At 43.3% G+C, this 19,384-nt stretch overlaps 1 protein-coding gene across 2 annotated transcripts in view; it reads left to right on the top strand.

The window, feature by feature from the left end:
- The window catches only part of EXOC4 (exocyst complex component 4), a 280,009-nt gene that overhangs the window by 67,542 nt on the left and 193,083 nt on the right, over positions 1 to 19,384 (top strand). For both annotated transcript variants that reach the window (XM_056482278.1, XM_056482279.1), the window contains exons 8-9: positions 15,944 to 16,089; positions 19,278 to 19,366. In XM_056482278.1, the coding sequence (XP_056338253.1) occupies positions 15,944 to 16,089; positions 19,278 to 19,366 (235 nt within the window). The remainder of the gene's footprint in view (positions 1 to 15,943; positions 16,090 to 19,277; positions 19,367 to 19,384) is intronic.

Genomic DNA, 19,384 nt, shown 5'->3' on the forward strand with positions numbered 1-19,384 from the left:
CACTAAAATTGGATTAAAATGGTAGAAGGGTCGATATTAAAATCAAGGGAAGCTGGAGGAGGAGGGGAGGGGGTGGTTTCCCTGCAGACAGAGGGGAACTGTGTGTTTTTATTTGGATCTGCACCCATCCTCCTCCTCTTAAAAGCTTTATCCTCACTGCAGCCCTGCCCCAGCCTTGATTTATCAATTATTTACACTTGGGCTGTAATGCATTGGAACTTTTGGAAAATGAAGGTGGGTATTAGTGCTCCATTTCTGACTGATGGGATGGGGGGGCTGCAGCAGACTAATGGAAGGGAATAAAGGGAGCACTTGGGAGCTGCTGGCTCATCCTTGACAGTGATTTGTGTGTCTGCAGGATTTCAAGTGCTCAGAGTGTTTAAAATGTGCCTGTTGCCTTTCCTTTGTCTGGCTGCAACCTGTGGGCCTGGTTTAATTTTTTTTTTGCCCTTTTTTCCTTCTTGATGCCATTTTTATTTGGATCTCAGTGATTTTAATAAATGCACTCTGGATCTCTTGGATTCCTGGGCCTGGAGCTTTGTTCAACCCTGTGTGGTCTCTCCTAAGCCTCTCCCTTTTATCTCTTGTAAATAAAAGTGACAAATCTTCCTGTCCTGTTGTCCAGCTGAGTAATGGAACTTCTTCCATCCTTCTCTTCTCTCTCAACCTCCATGAACTGATGCTGTGGCATTTTTTAACTGATTTTTTTTTCTAATTTATTTTATTTGAAATAATTCTGTATGCTGGAAGCTGTTCCTGCTGGGAGGGGGAGGGAGAACTCCTAACTAAGAGCTTTTTTTTTTTTTTAATCCATGGGAAGGGATTGGTGTCACACACCAATAAATAGGTAACTGTCCTCACTGCCAACATTATTAGATTGCAGGAGACAGTAAATTCACAGACTCCCTCGTGAGTCACAAATGTCTTAAAAAACCTCACAAGTAATTATCTGAAATGGAGACAAGTTAATGTAGGTTTGTCTCTTCTAATTCTTGTTCATGCTTTGCAGCCATGTAGTAATTAGCTTTTCTTTCCTAAAGTTATATTTCTATATGTTAAATGTACCGTGACAAAGCTGGACATGTAAACTGATGTACTGACAGTCCTCTTGATTTTTTTTTTTTTTTTCAGTTACAAGGGATGCAAGAAGGGGTTTTTTAAATAACTGTGGTAGCCTGAAGTGATGGGTGATGTCTGTGCATCATCCTGAGTAAACAAATGCACTTTTAAGCTCTGAAATTTCCAAGCAGGAGGGAGTGGCTGGATCTCAAAGGGTGGAATTTGCCGTGGCAGTGGCAGCTTTTCTTCTGAGCAAGCAGCACTTGGACGGTTGGAAAGGCAGGAATGGCTGCTCAGCCATCTGCTTTACCCTGGCTCCACCCTGTGGCACTGCCCTGCCAGTGGCACACACATTCCAAGGAATTCTGCATGACCTGCACCTGGGGCTTGCAGGATTTGCTGTTCTGTAAGGGCTGGGGTGTTAAACACACACACACACTCTGTGATTTCCTCTTCCTGTCCAGGCAGGGTCAGTTGTGTTTGGAATTATCCATTTCTCTCCCTGTCTTTGTTGTTCGTTGCCACATACCAAGAAAATGAATATTCAGGGATATTGGAACCTGAATTCAAATATCCAGCCTTCTGGCCCAGATGAGTGGCTGACAATATATATTTTACCTCTTCTCCTTCAGTCCCCAACTCTCATGCAATTGCAGTGCAAGCAGAGAATATCATCATTAAAACCTGAGTGTGTGGCCTCAGGATGAGGTGGAATTTCAGCAGGAAGGAGCAGGCTCTGGGATCCCTTTTGGGGACAATCTGGGTGATGTCACATCTCAAACAATGGCAGAGGTGTTCTGCAGTGAAAGGCAGGATGGAGGTGCCAGGGTGCTGTTCAGGAGAGGCTCTTTCTGAGCAGCAGCACCAATACATTGTTTAAATCCTGTAAAAACACAGAGTGGAGGGGTTTTTTGTGTGAAGTTTTAGCTTTAAAGTGGATTCCTGTTGCTCCTGCATTTGCACTTCCTTTTGGCAGTCTGAGGAACTGTTTTTCCTGAAGGGAGCAGTGATGTGTGTGACTGGGTTGGGTGCTGGGAGCCACAGAGTGATTCCAGCAGCACTTACACTCTTCTGGGTGAGCACAAGTGATGGGTGCAGCTCTGGCTGCAGCAATTTTATCTAAAATGACTGGAACACTTGCCAAATCCAATGTGGTCTAGCAGGGCACAGAGTGTTCTCAGGGCTGGGGGAGTGTTTGGAAATTCAGAGGAGGATTCAGGGATTTCCAGCTGGAGGCTCAGGTGAGGCAGCCACAGCTGCTCTGGGAATTCCAGCCCAGCCAGGAATTCCTTCCCCAATCTCCCCTTTCCCAATTCCCTGTGTCCTGTCCCTCCATCCCTTGTCCCCTCTCCAGCTCTCCTGGAACCCCTTTAAGCCCTGCAAGGGGCTCTGAGGTTTCCCTGAATCCTTCTCCAGGTGAACATTCCCAGCTCTGCTTTTTCCTTCTCAGTTCCAGTTTCATGCTGATAATCAATTGGCTTTTTTACCTGCCATTAATAGAGGAGGAAAGATAATCCTTACCTGAGAACTGAGACCCTCTTGCTTCTCCCTGTCCATTCCTCATCCCTATGTAGGAATTCATTTCATTGTTCCTACTCCATCCCTTTAAAGGAGTCAGAAGTGTCTTGAAGGTCACATTGCTCCTTGAAACTAATGATGGTGTTTTTCCTAATCCTATTACAAGGCCCCTGGTATCATTAGATGGAGCTGGTACTGTTGAGCTTCATTTGATAAGCTGATGAAAGGGGGAGGAAAAGGCTCCCTGATGCAGAAAGGCATTCAGGGATCTGCTGGAATGGAACATGTTCACAAACATTATAATCTGCTTAACTGTGGCATTTTGGTGCTGCACCTTTAGAGAGCAGCATAAAAGGCAGAAGGGAGCAATCCTGATGGATGCTTTAAAAGCTGGAATACCTCATGCACAGCAGCTGTAAACAGCTGGACATTTTTTATTGGTTTTTTTTCCACCAAGCCTGAAAATGGGAATCTTGTCTATGCTGTGAGCTCCCCCCTCTGGCATCACAGTATTTGGAATAATGTCAAAGCCCCTGAAGCCTTACAGAAATAGGTATTTCTGGGACAAGCTCAGGGCCACTTTCCTTGTTAAAATGTGATTTTAAACCTCCAAAACCAGAGTGCTGCCAGCACTGCTACAACTTCCACCCGTTTGGGAAGGGGATGAATATAAAGCCATGGGTATTGTAGGTTTGACAAAGAGGTTCTGTAGCTCTGCTCTCATTTCAAAGGCCTCAGTGGCCTTAAAGCTGGGCTTGAAATGGTGGCTGCTGGGCTGGTGTCAAAGGGGAACGTGCCCTTTCATCAAGCTCTTGGTGGCACTGCACAGAAACCTCCATTCCTGCCCTGGAATTTCACTGCTCTTTTGTAGCAACTCTTCATGCCACTAATTTTTGGGGCTGTGTCTCTCTTTTAGGTGCTTTGCTTCTGGGCCACAGCTGGAAGTTCAGGTGTGGTTGGATCTTAGAGGGTTTGGTCAATTAGGAAATGCCAGTGTGGGTTTAAAAGGGGTCAGGGAAGCATTTGGGGTTGGGCTGGTGCCTGTTAAAGGGGGATGGTGGGTGCCAGGGTCTTAAATCTGAGATGGGTGAGATCTGAAAGTCCATTCTGACATGCAAGAGATGCAATAGGAATCTACCAAATGTAGGATTTTTTAAATGCAGCATCACAGCCCTTGCTGTGACATCTGTTTGAAAGCCTTTTATAGATAAAGAGGCAACAACCCCGAGTTTAACTATAGCAGATTTCCTTTTTTTACCCCACTTTTCCTCCTTCACACCAGTTTGTAAATCACTTTTTGGGTGATGTCTCCTGTTACAGCAGCAGATTATGAAGAGGTGGATGGGAGTTTCCTGGGGTGGAAGTTTCCCTGCTCATCCTCCTTTTTTCCATTCACTCTGAAGACATTTTTAATTGATCTGGAGGAAGATAAAGCAACTGGTGGCTCTGTAGTTCTCTTATTCACTTTAATTGACTTTCATTGTCCTTACACCATTCCTTTCTCACTATTTTCTCCCTATTTCTACTCTTTTCTCACTGTTTGCTATTGCAAGTCTCTGCTCTTCAGATCCCTTGCTCAGCCTCTGAGCTAATCCCAGCTAATCTCTTCTCTCAGATTAGGATTTGAACAAAATACTTATTTTACAATATTTTGGCAGAAAACATCCTGTGATGGATCCCTCAGCTGTGTGTGGCTGCTGGGCAGCCCAGTAGGGAAGGGCAGGATGCACAGACTGATAATAACAAAATCCTCATGTCCCTGCCAGTGAGTTGAAATCAGAGACTGGAATCCTGCTTGATGAGAATAAATCTTAACCCAGGTTTAAAATAGGGCTTGGACTCCTGTCTGAGAGCCATATTCAGGTTTTATATTGGTTCTAGCAGGTCTGGAGGTTATAAATGTGCAAATCCAGTCAATTATCAGCACGAGGGAGGGAGCCCAGGGCTTGAACTCCTCACTGGGAGCGTGGTGGGTGGCTCAGGGCTGGAGTGAGGAGCAGCTCTGGCACCAAAACCCAGTGCAGACACACTAAATTTCCTCCTGCTGGAGAAGTTTGTGTACTTTTGACTGGTGCTAATTGATGGGCTGTACCCTGGAGGGGCATAAATCTCAGCAAGTCAGATTTATGAGGACCCTTATGTTTGTTTGGCAGCATGAGGCTTGTTCCAGGGATAAATGGAGTGAGCAGGGAGAGCTGACACGCTGAAAAATGAGAGATCCTGTTTCTCCCCTGGAATCCTGCTCTTGCAGAGCCATAAAACTCCAATTGCTGGTGTTGGGGATGAGCAGCTCTGAGCTGAGGGCTGGGAGATGTGCAGGTGTTTCCTGGGGGAAGCATCCCCAGGTATTTCTGCTCCCATGTGCTGCAGGGATATCACATGGTTTTGTCAAGTGCCTGATTAAGTTTGACATTTGAAAATAGAACTTCACACTGAAATAAGTACTGTACTTGTGAGTATTTAATTAAGATGTTTAGTTCCTGTCAAGGTTGGTAGTTTCTCTTTGCTGTTAAGGGCAATACATCTTCAACTGCTGAAATTTCAGAAACCTGTACTTAACCTTTCCTCATCATTCCATTTACATAGAAATCTGATTAACAACTTTTAAAGTTCAGAAAGCTGCAGCTAAATGCAATTAAAGCCCTTGTGGAGTCTGTTATTAAGAGCTGGCATTTAATGAAGACTGAGGGCACACTACTCTTACCATCCACACTGGAGCAGGATGTCTTCAGCAATTAGCTGAAGGCATGGAAAACACAAAGTGTGCTGTATTACCCAGCACTGAACATGGTTGGTATTTAAGCAACATGCTGCCTTTTTTTTTTTTTTTTTTTTTTTTTTTTTTTAACTTTTGCCCTTCCCTTTCTGGATTTTCTGTTCAGGTGGGTTTTTGCTGTGCATTAGAATTCTTCCCTGAAAGGTGGATGTGTGGCAGGCACTAAACATGAGTGTGTCCCTTTTCTTTGTGATTTAAAAATGTTTAGCTTTACTTCACTTATAAATTTCTAGCTGTATTCTTCCCCACCTCCAAATTGTGCAGAGCCACTGGAGCTTGGCTAAATCATAATTGCAGAGCAGAAATCTGCACTCAATTACCTGTTCAACTCTTCCACTCCTCCTTGACCTTTTTGTGTGCTGCATGAACAAAAGGAAGTCCAGTCAAACTGAGAAGGGGATTTAATCCTTCAGGGAAATGATTTATTTTGTGCCATCTGCAAAGCAGGTGGTAATTGCAGCTTTCTGATCAAGTTGATTGTTTTGGTGCATTTTAGGGTCCAACTTATCACTCACATCAGGACCATGTGCTAAAGAGATGCCTGGACTAGGATTGTAGAATATGAAATGGTTTGGGTTGGAAAGGATTTAAAAATCATCTCATTCCACTCCCTGCCCTGGGCAGGTACATTTCCCACTGTTCCAACCTGGCCTTGGACATTCCAGGGATCCAGGGCAGCCTCAGCTCCTCTGGGAAATCCATCCCAGCCCCTTCCCAACCTCCCAACCAGGAATTCCTTCCTAATATCCCCTCCTTGTGTGTGAATGGCTTTCCAGACATAATAGTAAAAACACACACACACACAAAGATGTTTTTATTTGGTCATCAAAATCATAGCAATTACAAGCTATTGAAGCTGGCTGGGTTCACTTGTCAAAAATTCCAAAAGGATTTATTTTTCTTTATTTGTTTTGTGTTTTGTTTGGGTGCCAAGAGCCTGATACCAAAATGAGGAAGTGGCCTTGTTACTCAGATCATTTCTGCCACTGTAATCTGTGTGTGCAGAACAGCTGAGGTGCCTGGAGAAAAATAAACCCTGTCCATTTGTTTTATGACCCAGTTAGTCAAATTGACTATGGGGAGCTTAAATAAATTTGTCACCACTGTTTGTTTCTCTGTTGTTAAAATACATAAAGAAACCAGCAGAACTACTGGGAAAGATGGGGAGAAAAAAATGACAGCTCAGATTTTGTTCCCATTTCTAGAGACCAGGTTGGGTGGGGCTGGGAGCACCTGGGACAGTGGGAGGTGTCCCTGCCATGGGAAGTGGAATGGGATGGGATTGAAGGTCCCTTCCCACCCAAAACCATCCCAGGATTCCACACAGCACATCTGGCTTCAAACTGCAGCAGAAAAATGAAATCCTTTCTGATTTTTCAGCAGTATTAACACATGGGCCAGCCTGAACATCCTGGCAGCACTTGGCCTCCAAAAGCAATTTCCTCAAGTTTCCCTTTCTCCTGCACTCCGAGATTCCTGCTGCTCCCCATTTATCCCCTGTGGCTGCACAGCCCCAGTTTTCCACTTGTTCCTCCTGGAGGATTTTAATAAATCTTGTATTTCAGTGTTCAAACTCCTGTTCTGGCCCTGTACTTCCTAAAAACCACGGCAAGACACAACCTGAAAATCCACTTTAAACCACAAAAACACAGATATTAAAAATATCCACTTAAAAGCCAAGTAAATCAGCTCCATTTGAATCCTCAGACTGGGCACTTGTTCCTGAGCCAGGGTCCCTTTCTTGGGAGCTGCTCTGGCAGTTTGGGTGAAAATTGTGCTTTTCAAGTAATTTTGGGATTTGTTTCTTTTCCTTCCTTCCTCCCTCCCTGGAGGGAGATGAAAGTTCCCAGGTCTGCAGTAATTCACAATTAACATTGATAATGAGCAGCATTGATAGTATTATCTACAGAGTTCAGGAGGGATTTTTTACTCTTTCCCAAAAATAAAAATAAAGGAATTCTTCTTGTATGAGAATTAAATTTCTGAGGTGCCTTTAAAGAATGAATTCTGGAAGGGATTTTATTATTATGTTTCAGGTAAATGAATTTAACTGAAGGAGCAACAAGAAGATGAGATAAAGCAGGTTGAGCAGCATTACAGGTTCACAGCCTCTAAAAATTTAAGTTTTGTTCTTTCTTCCCCTTTTGTTGTGTTTGCCAGGTGTGTGCTCAGCCCATGCTCTCCATGTGATAAAACTGACACAGGAAGTTCAGAGCTCCTAGAATTCAATTAACTATTCCTCCTTTTTTTTTTATTTTATTTTATTGAAATGCCACAATTCCTGCAGCATTTTAATCATCAAGACTTTTGATACAGCAAATTACTGGGTAATTAGCTACAGACTGCTGCCTCACCAAGCTTTTCTTCCTTGGTTCTGGCACTTTGTGAACAATTCTATCTCCAGAGCTTGGAATCACAGAAGAGTTTGGATTGGAAAGGATGTGAAAGATCATCTGGTTCCATCCCCAGTTCAGTCCTCAGGAGTGATGCCTCTTTCCTGTGTTTACCAGAAGCACATCACAGATTTTTCCTCTCAGGATTCCTCTGCAGTTGCTTTCCTTGCCCCTGGAATCACCTGTGGCTGGTACCAGCATCTCTCAGGAATGTTGTGCCTTCCTCAGTGTTTGCTGATCCCACTGAACCCCAGGATGTTGGATAACTGGAATCTGCTGTTGTGTTTTTAACCAGCTTTCCTCACTGAAATCCCATTAGGAAATCTCCCTTGTGCTTTTCAGCTTCTGATCCTCCTGCTTGAGTGAAATGGAATTGCAGGGTTTTCTCAGATGCTGGCACAGCTCAGGAGGAGCCCTCAGTGTTTGTGGCCCTGCCCAGGGTACCAGAGCATTAAACTGAAAACAAATCTTGCTGCCAGTGGCTGGTGTTGGACACCAAAATGCCAGAGACACCCTGGGGGTCATTTCTGTGGATTTCCCCTCTCAGACTTCACTGGAGTTTCATTCTTGCTGGGTACCAAAGTCAGGCCTGGGTGAGAAGTTCTCACTGGCCATTCCCCAAACACAAACTTATCAGCTGCTGGTTTATTTTTTGCATCAGCTGGAAATAAGAACCAGATGAAAGTGCTGAGTTCCAGGTGATGGTTCCTTCCTGCAGGAGGCTCAGAGCTGGCACTGGGTGGTTTAAGCTGAAGGAGGGCAGGGTTAGATGGGATTTTGGGAAGGAATTCCTGGCTGGGAGTGTGGAGAGGAGCTGGGATGGAATTCCAGAGGAGCTGTGGCTGTCCCTGGATCCCTGGAAGTGTCCAAGGCCAGGTTGGGGCACCTGGGACAGTGGCAGGTGGAATGAGATCAGCTTTAAGGTCCCTTCCAACCCAAAATCACTCTGTGAGTGCTGCAGCTGCTTTGTTAAAATCCCCAGAGGACACAGAGCTCTTGTGATCTCCTCACCTGATCCCTGTGTGACACAAACCATGGGATTTTCTGGAATTAATTCCCATTTGACAGAATCCTGACTGGGGGAAGGAGGAGTCAGTGACGGACAAAAAATTGGAGCCTGTGACATCCCTGCTTCATTATGGACTGGAACTTTGTGCCTAACCCTTCATCACATTCCAGCTCCAACATTCCAGCCTCTGGATTTCTGACAAAAACCCATCAGGGCAGGTGGATTCTGTGTTTTGTGCTGCTCCAGTCCTGCTCTTCTCTCACTAAAGAGCCTGAGCTCCTGCTGGCCTCATGGAATTCCTGCTTTTCCAGACTTCTCTGAATTTCCAGGCTGCTCTTCTGCACCTTCCACCTCTTTTCCCTGATTTCTTGGTTTGCCGTGCCAGGGTTTGATTTGGCATTCTGCTTTTTACAGCCATTTCCAGTGAACTGATTAATACCCATTGCCTTTAATATCCCCAAATTTTCCAGTCAACTTTACACAATAATCCTGTAGATCAAGACTTCCTTTACCTTCTCTAGAAATAGAAATTTTCCTCTGCTGACATAGAAATCCTTCCAGTACATGGGTTATATTATTGAAAATCAGAATAAAAATCACTAACAGGAGATGTGATTTTCTCTGTTCACTTTGTTACTTGCCATTTTTCTTCCCAAACATGACAATTTATAAACCTTCTCTAATAATTTTCCATAGGAATGTGAGCCAAGAAAAATTCAGGTCCATTCAATCTGGAAAAGGCTTGAACCAAAAATTTAAATTTAATTAGCATTTAAAGCCATATTTAAAGAGTCATGGAATGGTTTGGACCTTAAATATCACCCAATTTCAATCTTAATACCTTCCCCTGTCCCCTGCCCCATCCAGCCTGGCCTTGGACACCTCCAGGGATCCAGGGGCAGCCACAGCTGCTCTGGAAAAATCCTTTTCATGTGCTTTCATTAATTCAGCTTCTAATTACTGTTGATTCAAAAATGATGGGTTGAATTGAGGCTAAAAATGAGAAGGTTTCCATCCAACAAAAGAAAAGGAATAATCTGGTATTTCTGTTGGAATACAGAGGATAAAAAGAGGAATTAAGATTTCTGGCAGCTTGTAAAATCCAGAGTCAGTGATCTTTATCATTTCTAGTTGAGCACTGTCCTGCACCTGCCTGGATTTCTTTGTTGACTTCTGGTGTTTTGGCTTTTGTCACATCCTTGGTGGGCATAAATCTTTATCTCTTTCTGTTTATTTAAAGGTAAATTTGTCACCATCATAAGAATACTTTAACTGGAAATCCCTGTTGCTGCACATGAATTCTATTATTTCCCCTTAATTCTTTTTTAATAGAATCTTCTATCATCTGTTCTGTGATATTGTCCCTGATCAATATGAGGTGGAGAGGCCAGTAATTACCTGGGCTTCTCACTCACCCTTGAACAATTCATGGTTTTCCTTGGATTTTCTGGACCTCTCAGTATAAGAAGGAAGATGAAAATCAAGGTTTGTGGTGGGGAGTTTGAAACTGGTTTGGTGATGGAGCAGTGTCCCCACTGCAGCTTCCACCTGAATTCAGGCTATGTGAGGGTGTAAAATTCCAATTAAAGCTTTTAATTTATAGAACAGAATTTATTCAGAGCTCAGCCCTCCTATCTAAAACCTCACAAAAGTTGCAAAAAAACCCAAATTAATTTCTCTGTCACCCTGGCCAGGTATGTTTTACTGCCCATACTTAATTCAGGTCATTCTTGGGCATGATAAAAACCTTCCCAGCTTGTCCTGGGGCTCAGCCAAGGAAGGAAAATGTGGATGTGGAGTGTCCCAGGAGCAGATTTGTCCTTGTGCCAGTGTTGTAGAAGGACAGAGCAGAGTGAGCATCACCATCTCCACATGACAGACAGGCCACACACCCTGCCCTGACCTTTTGGAATTTGGGAATTCAATTACACCTCCAAATCCATAACAATTGCTTCTTTAATAAACCACTTGCTATTCATTTCCATTCCTAAAGAGCAGTTGGGTGCAGGGTGCTTTGTTCTGCATTTTTGGACAGCTTTATTTGTTTGAGGGATGTTAACACAGCCCTGGGATGGCAGGATTCAACCACAGAGCACAAAATCCAAGTCCTTGCTCCAGATGAATGGGATGCTGCAAACTTTGCAGCCCCTCATAAATCTTGCTGTGCAGCCACGTGATTAATGTCCAACAAGGTTTTTGGCTGATGCCTCAGCAACTCCTGATCAGGTGTTGTGGGACCAAATCTAATTCCCTGACTTGGCTGCTTCAGGAAAGCTCCTTTTGCTTGCACAGGCAGGAAGGGGCTGGGTTTTTTCTGGCTTTTAAGTGGATATTTTTTAATATTTGGGGTTTTTGTGCCTTTAAAGTGGATTTTCAGGTTCTGTCTTGCTGTGGTTTTTAGGAAGTACATGGCCAGAATACAACTTCTAACACTGAAATGTGACATTTATTAAAATCCTCCACGAGGAACTCTGTAAATAATACTATCAATGCTGCTCATTATCAATGTTAATTGTGAATTTCTGTGGACCTGGGAACTTTCATCTCCCTCCAGGGAGGGAGGAAGGAAGGAAAAGAAACAAATCCCAAAATTACTTGAAAAGCACAATTTTCACCCAAACTGCCAGAGCAGCTCCCAAGAAAGGGACCCTGGCTCAGGAACAAGTGCCCAGTCTGAGGATTCAAATGGAGCTGACTTACTTGGCTTTTAAGTGGATATTTTAAATATCTGTGTTTTTGTGGTTTAAAGTGGATTTTCAGGTTCTGTCTTGCCGTGGTTTTTAGGAAGTACAGGGCCAGAACAGGAGTTTGAACACTGAAATACAAGATTTATTAAAATCCTCCAGGAGGAAGAAGTGGAAAACTGGGGCTGTGCAGCCACAGGGGATAAATGGGGAGCAGCAGGAATCTCGGAGTGCAGGAGAAAGGGAAACTTGAGGAAATTGCTTTTGGAGGCCAAGTGCTGCCAGGATGTTCAGGCTGGCCCATGTGTTAATATTGCTGAAAAATCAGAAAGGATTTCATTTTTCTGCTGCAGTTTGAAGCCAGATGTGCTGTGTGGAATCCTGGGATGGTTTTGGGTGGGAAGGGACCTTCAATCCCATCCCATTCCATTTCCCATGGCAGGGACACCTCCCACTGTCCCAGGTGCTCCCAGCCCCACCCAACCTGGTCTCTAGAAATGGGAACAAAATCTGAGCTGTCATTTTTTTTCTCCCCATCTTTCCCAGTAGTTCTGCTGGTTTCTTTATGTATTTTAATAACAGAGAAACAAACAGTGGTGACAAATTTATTTAAGCTCCCCATAGTCAATTTGACTAACTGGGTCATAAAACAAACGGACAGGGTTTATTTTCCAGCCCAGCCAGCAATTCCTAATTCCCCAAATCTCCCCTTTCCCAATTCCCTGTGTCCTGTCCCTCCATCCCTTGTCCCCAGTTCCTCTCCAGCTCTCCTGGAGCCCCTTTAGGTCCTGGAAGGGCTCTGGAGTTCCCTGAATTCTCCCTGGAAGTGTCTGCTGTCCCCTTGGCTGTGTCCTGTCACTGCTCAGCCACATTTCCAGTTAATTTCTTCATCCCAAAGAATTTGTGGAACTGTTGAATTCAGGGCAGTGGAGCAGAAAGAGCTTTGATCTGCCTGGCCCAGTTTCTGCTACACTTGAATTTTTTTAACTGAACAATGAACTCCCAATTCCTGTTTCCCTCTTTTCATCTTCTCAGAGGTTTTCACATCCCTGGAATGTCCAAGGCCAGGTTGGATGGGGCTTGGAGCAGCCTGGGACAGTGGTGGCACTGGATGGGCTTGAAGATCCTTCCCAATCCAAACCATTCTGGGATTCCATAAATTTTGAGGATAATTATCAAAATCAGCTTTTCCAACTTCTGACTTTCCCTGCCTATCTAGTAAATAGTTTAATCAAATAAATTAAGAATAAATCAACACTTTTCTGTCATTTTCCCCAATTTTTGGTATTTTCTGACTATCTTAGAGCAAACTCATCTCCTGCTTCTCTGTTTCACCTGTTACCCACAGGGAGAATTCATTCTGCTCCCAACCCAAACCTAAACTTGGAGTTTTTTTGAAGTCCTGGATTTCACACTTAATATTCCTTACTCCTGGATATAAGGTGACACCAGAATCGTGAATTCCATCATAAATAAGTTTCATCCATAATGGAAGAACAAATTGCTTAATGTTTTTCTCTTTTTTTCAACTTGATTAAGTTTGAGGGTTTAATTAGATTTTTGTGGCCATTTTCAGGTTGTTAATTTAAGTGGAGAAGATGAAATGCAAATAGGTGAATACAACTTGGTTTGTTAAATTAGAGTCAAAAATTAGCACTGTGATTATTTTTACCAATAAACACAAATTTTCAAAGCCTGTGCTCAGGTAAAGTTTTAATTGAGATGGTTTAGGAATCTGATTTTCTATGTGTTTGTATTTTTTTTTTTTCCAAGCCATCCCAAATTGTTTCTAATTAGGGGCACGATTCCATTTGCCTGGATATTTATTCCTGTGTAATTTGTTTCAACTTAGGCAGCACAGGAGTGATGAATTCTTTTCATTACCTCCAACTCTCTTTGATGGGCTTTGACTGGCTAATTATTCACATGGAACACATTCCCAACAGCCTCTGAGTAGGTAAAAATTCCTGAAAATAAACAGATTTTTGAAATACACTGACAAAAGTTCAGTTTTGAGGGCTTTTGTTTCATCTTCAAACACAACAAAATTAAAATGGAGTCACTTGGAGTGTGGTTTTATTTCTGCACCTTAAATAATATCAAATTATTTAATTTGGGGAGACCCTCATGTCACAAAGGGAGCCCCCAGCCCCTCACTGAGTGATTTGGGATTGGAAAATCAATCCTAAACTCCACTGGCAGCTGTGGGAATTCATATTTCCAGTGATGAAAGAAGCATGTTTGGGTTGGGAGCTATTAAAGGACAATTTTTGCACCTTTCCAGGCTGTTTTCCATCACATGTGACCCTCACCCACACATGGATGTTTCCTATTTCTCAATATAAATATGTTGGAATTATTAAAGCACATAAAGGTATTTCAACTGCACTGCTCAGTAGTGCAAACCTTTGTTTTTAAGAGCATTATTTCTATTTATAATCAGTGTATAAAGCTCACCCCATGGAGAAATGGAATCACTTTTGGGAACTTTTTGCAGATTCCTTTTGGGACCATCAGGGAACAGAAAAACCCCATCCCTGGAAGTGAAGAACCTTCCCAACCCAAACCATTCTAAAAATTCTAAACCATCACTTTTGGGAACTTTTTCCAGGTTCTTTTTGGGACATCAGGGAACAGAAAAACCCCATCCCTGGAAGTGTCCAAGGCTTGCAGCAACCTGGTCTGGTGGTCATGGCAAGGAGTGGGAGTGAATGATTTTGAAGATCCTTCCCAACCCAAACCATTCTAAGAAATATAAAATAAATTTTAACCAAATTCAAGCCAATCCTTGGGATTTTTAAATCAGTTTTTTAAAAAATAAAGCCTTTTGTTAAAAATAAATCCGCATTTCAGTCAATTAAAAATTTTGTCATTTTTGCTGGTTTTCCCACCCAGAACCATAAAAATTCCAGGCATTCCAGGGACATGCTGGTGCTGTTTTAGGGAACTTTTGGGAACTTTTTCCAGGTTCCTTTTGGGACCATCAGGGAACAGAAAAACCCCATCCCTGGAAGTGTCCAAGGCTTGGAGCAACCTGGTCTGGTGGTCGTGGCAAGGAGTGGGACTGGATGATTTTGAAGATCCTTCCCAATCCAAACCATTCTAAGGAATATAAAATAAATTTTAACCAAACTTGAGCCAGTCCTTGAGATACCATTTTTTAAAAAACAAAGCTGCATTTCTGTCAATTAAAATTTTGCTGAGTTTTGCTGGTTTTCCCACACAGAACCAAACAAATGTCAGGCATTCCAGGGACATGCTGGTGCTGTTCTAGGGAACTTTTGGGAACTTTTTCCAGGTTCTTTTTGGGACCATCAGGGGCTTGGAGAAGATTAGGTTGGTCAAAAACCCCATCCCTGGAAGTGTCCAAGGCTTGCAGCAACCTGGTCTGGTGGTCATGGCAAGGAGTGGGACTGGATGATTTTGAAGATCCTTCCCAACCCAAACCATTCTAAGGAATACAAAATAAATCTTTACCAAATTCAAGCCAATCCTTGAGATTTTTAAATCAGTTTTTTAAAAAATAAAGCGTTTTGTTAAAAATAAATCCGCATTTCAGTCAATTAAAAATTTTGTCATTTTTGCTGGTTTTCCCACCCAGAACCATAAAAATGTCAGGCATTCCAGGGACATGCTGTGCTGTTCTAGGGAACTTTTGGGAGCTTTTTCCAGGTTCTTTTTGGGACATCAGGGAACAGAAAAACCCCATCCCTGGAAGTGTCCAAGGCTTGGAGCAACCTGGTCTGGTGGTCATGGCAAGGAGTGGGACTGGATGATTTTGAAGATCCTTCCCAACCCAAACCATTCTAAGGAATACAAAATAAATCTTTACCAAATTCAAGCCAATCCTTGAGATTTTTAAATCAGTTTTTTTAAAAATAAAGCGTTTTGTTAAAAATAAAGCCGCATTTCAGTCAGTTAAAAATTTTGTCATTTTTGCTGGTTTTCCCACACAGAACCAAACAAATTCCAGGCATTCCAGGGACATGCTGGTGCTGTTTTAGGGAACTTTTGGGAACTTTTTCTAGGTTCCTTTTGGGACCATCAGGGAGCAGAAAAACCCCATCCCTGGAAGTGAAGAACCTTCCCAACCCAAACCATTCTAAAAATTCTAAACCATCACTTTTGGGAACTTTTTCCAGGTTCTTTTTGGGACCATCAGGGAACAGAAAAACCCCATCCCAGGAAGTGTCCAAGGCTTGCAGCAACCTGGTCTGGTGGTCATGGCAAAAGGGTAGAACTGCATGATTTTGAAGATCCTTCCCAACCCAAAGCATTTTAAGAAATATAAAATAAATCTTTACCAAATTCAAGCCAATCCTTGGGATTTTTAAATCAGTTTTTTTAAAAATAAAGCGTTTTGTTAAAAATAAAGCCGCATTTCAGTCAATTAAAAATTTTGTCATTTTTGCTGGTTTTCCCACCCAGAACCATAGAAATTCCAGGCATTCCAGGGACATGCTGTGCTGTTCTAGCCCAGCTCTGAGCTCTCCTCTCCCTGCAGATGCTGCTGACAGAGTACCTGGACATGAAGAACACACGCACGGCCTCGGAGCCCTCGGCCCAGCTCAGCTACGCCAGCTCCGGCCGCGACTTCGCCGCCTTCTTCGCCAAGAAGAAACCCCAGAGACCCAAAAACCCTCTCTTCAAGTAAGTGCAGGGTTTTTTAAAGCTGTGCCTGAGCTGCCTTTGGTCCCTGGAGTGCTCTAATCACAGTTTCACAGTGGAAGTTCCAGGATGGGGATTTAATGCCCGGAGCTGAAGATGTGTTACAGATTTTGAGCTGAGCTCTTCCCAGGGCTCATTCCAGGAGTGGGAATCCCATTACTGGAGCATGGAGTGAGCCATTCTGCCTCCCTTTGTCCGTGCTAAATTCAGGACCTGTTAGAGGGAGTGATAAAGTGTGCTGGACAAAGGGAATTTAGATAACTGTGTAATTACTGCATAGACTAAGCACTTAATCCTGTCACTGACTCCTTTAATTCAGCGGTCAGGCTGCAGAGAATTAAGTGGTTGGGAGGAGAGTGTAAGAGAGAGGAGGATGAGAGAGGCTGGGTGGCCTGGGAGGGATTTGGGAGAGCAAATTGGAGCAGGGATGAGGAGTGAGGAGTTGCTGAGCAGTGCTGGTGGGAGAGGAGATTCACATCTGGATTTGGGAGAGCTGTGCTGGAATTTTCTTCTCTCCACTGCCTACCCGTGCTGGCCATTCTCTTGGATTTTGGAGAGGACCTAAAATGTTGTTTTGGGACTCCCAGTAGATGTCCTCTCATAGAACCTGAAATCCCAGTTGGAAATTCAAGTCTTCCACATTTTTTGTTCTCCCAGGATGAGCTGTCCTGTAATCTCCTTCCCCAAAAAATGTTTAATTTAGATTTGCCAATTTTAATATACTCAATTTCTCTTTGAGATAGGATTTAGGAGCAAAAAACAAGGCAGGCCTAAAACTTAAAAGGTTATAAAGAGGAGAGGAAATTTATTAACATAGAAAAAAAAGAAATTCAGAATAGGATTTCCAGATCACTCCCACATTTCTTAAAAACAACACACAGACACACTTCAGTCAGTCTTTCACTTAAATAATAATTTCAGTTCACTTCAGAGAGAGAAGTTCCTTCTTGTTTTGGCCATAGGTTTTTTTTTAGAGAAAAATAAAATTCTCTTGTGTCTTCACTTTCACAATTTGCATCCACCCAGGAAAATCTGCAAATCATGGAACTCCTCCCATCTTCACAGTCTTTCCAGAGCTGTGTCATGGGTCATGTCAATTCATGGGGTATTACTTTTAAGGGCAACCTGTTCAAAGGCAAAAGTTCTCTTCATCTCTTTTTTCCATCAAATGTTTGTTCATCTTTCCATTCTCCAGAACAGAGAACCCCATTCCCTTGAGGCAGAGGATCCTTTTCTCACACCTTTCAACCCCCCCCCCCATGTGTTTCTCCACAATTTACAGGAATTTTCAGTGTAGTCAAATCCACCCCACGTAGCTGACAAAGTGTTGCCTCCTTCCCCTTCAACCCATGATTATTATCCCTCACTTTTTTTTTTTTTTTTTTTTTTTTTTTTTTACCTCCCATGACTGTTTTGGGCTGAGAATTCCACTTGGAAATTACTCTGACCAGCAGATGGATATAGGAACAAAATAGAGCTGCTCATCCCATGTCTGTTCCCAGGTGTGCAAGGACCCAAATTTGGGGTTTGAGGACCCAAGTTTGGGGTTTGAGGACCCAAATTTGGGGTTTGAGGACCCAAGTTTGGAGTTTGAGGACCCAAATTTGGCGTTTGAGGACCTTGTGTTTTGCTCACAGGGGGATGCAGGTGTTGGTGCTGTGTCCTGTGGTATCTCTGAGCTCATTGAATTAATATTAAATATTGAGCTGATTTAATTAATATTAAATATTTCTGCTAGTTGCCTCTTCAAGGAATAGAGGGAAGTTGTGTCCTGCTCTCTGGAAATCAGGAGCTGGTGTTCAGAAGAAACTTGGAGTCTTTATTTCCTTTAAAATGGGTATAATTTAAAAAATTATTTAGTTAGTTGCAGTGTTGGCTTGAAAAGGAAAGTTTCAGATGAAGGGTAATTTGGGAATTTGGATAACTCATGCCATCATAAACCTGGCTTTCTTCTCTTCCCAAAAAAGTAGCCAAGGCCATGTTCAGGTTGGCAGCTCAGATTTCCAAGATGGAAATTGGGAAATAAGACAGGGGTGAACTGCACAAGCAAGAGTGGAAAACCCAATAAATCAGTCCCAGACTTGGCTGTAACGCTGTGTCATTCTAAATAAAATAAAAATATTTTGAAAGCTTTGTGAGAGGATCAGCATAGGGAAGGGAGTTGCAAGGGTAGAGGAGTTAAGTGGGAACAGGAATGTGGGGAAGAGCAGCTGAAGGAGGTGGCAGAGGAAGGGAAATAAGGGAGAAAACCTGGATGGTTGTGGAAAAAAAGGGATGAGATCTGGGTTTGGTGCCTGGAAGGACCTGTGGGATAATGCTGCTCTTCCTGTCTCACTGGGGCACGTGGGGAACACAGAGCCAAGAATTCACAGCTCACTTAATTAGAATCAGAAGGGTTTGTTGTAATTTGATAAGTTGTTATTAGTTCAGTTGCAATAACACCAACACTCACAGTCCAAATTAAAGCAGAAAAGCCTCATTAATAGCAATAATCTTAACACCAGTGCCCAGGAAAGCTGTGAAATGCTTCCCCTGTCTCTGGGGTGATGCTCCTGTTCCCAGTGTCCCTCTGGGCAGCACTGGGGCTGATTCCATCTTCCAGAGCAGTGGGACTGGGGAGGGAATCAGGAGTTTTACAGCAAAGCATCAACACCTTGAGGTCCCCTTGTGACAGAAATTTCCTTCCCAAGCCTGGTGTCCCCTGGGGCTGTTTGAAGCTGCTTTGTCCCCACATGAGCTCCCTTCTCCCTGCTCCTCAGAGCCCATCCAGGCACTGCCAGGGTTGGTATTTTTTGGGAAATGCCTGCCTGGAGCAGCAGCCCTTGGCCATGGGGGTGTTCCCAGCACTGAGCTCAGGCACAAAGCCCTTGGCCAGGGGACACCTGGGTCACAGGGACACTGAGCTGTCCTGAGTCACTGAGGTGTCAGATCAGGGTCCAGTTTGGGCCTTTTACTGTGAGTGCCAAAAATCCTTTTGATGGGGCAGAAATAGTCAGAAAATATCTGGATTGGTCCTTGTGGATTATTAGAGCCATACAATAAATAATAACTGACTGGTCCCTAATTTCCAGGAGAATAACATATTCACATGTTGTACTATTAAGAGCTGAGTGGTGCTCACAAGAAAGATGCTTCCAGTGCCTGGATTGACTGAATTCTTTGAATTCCAGGTTTGAATCCTCATCCCATGCCATCAGCATGAGTGCCTACCTGAGGGAGCAGAGGAGGGAGCTGTACAGCAGGAGTGGGGAGCTGCAAGGTATGACAGGGATCCTGT

Source organism: Oenanthe melanoleuca, chromosome 1A, assembly GCF_029582105.1.
Source record: "Oenanthe melanoleuca isolate GR-GAL-2019-014 chromosome 1A, OMel1.0, whole genome shotgun sequence".
Lineage (NCBI taxonomy): Eukaryota > Metazoa > Chordata > Aves > Passeriformes > Muscicapidae > Oenanthe > Oenanthe melanoleuca.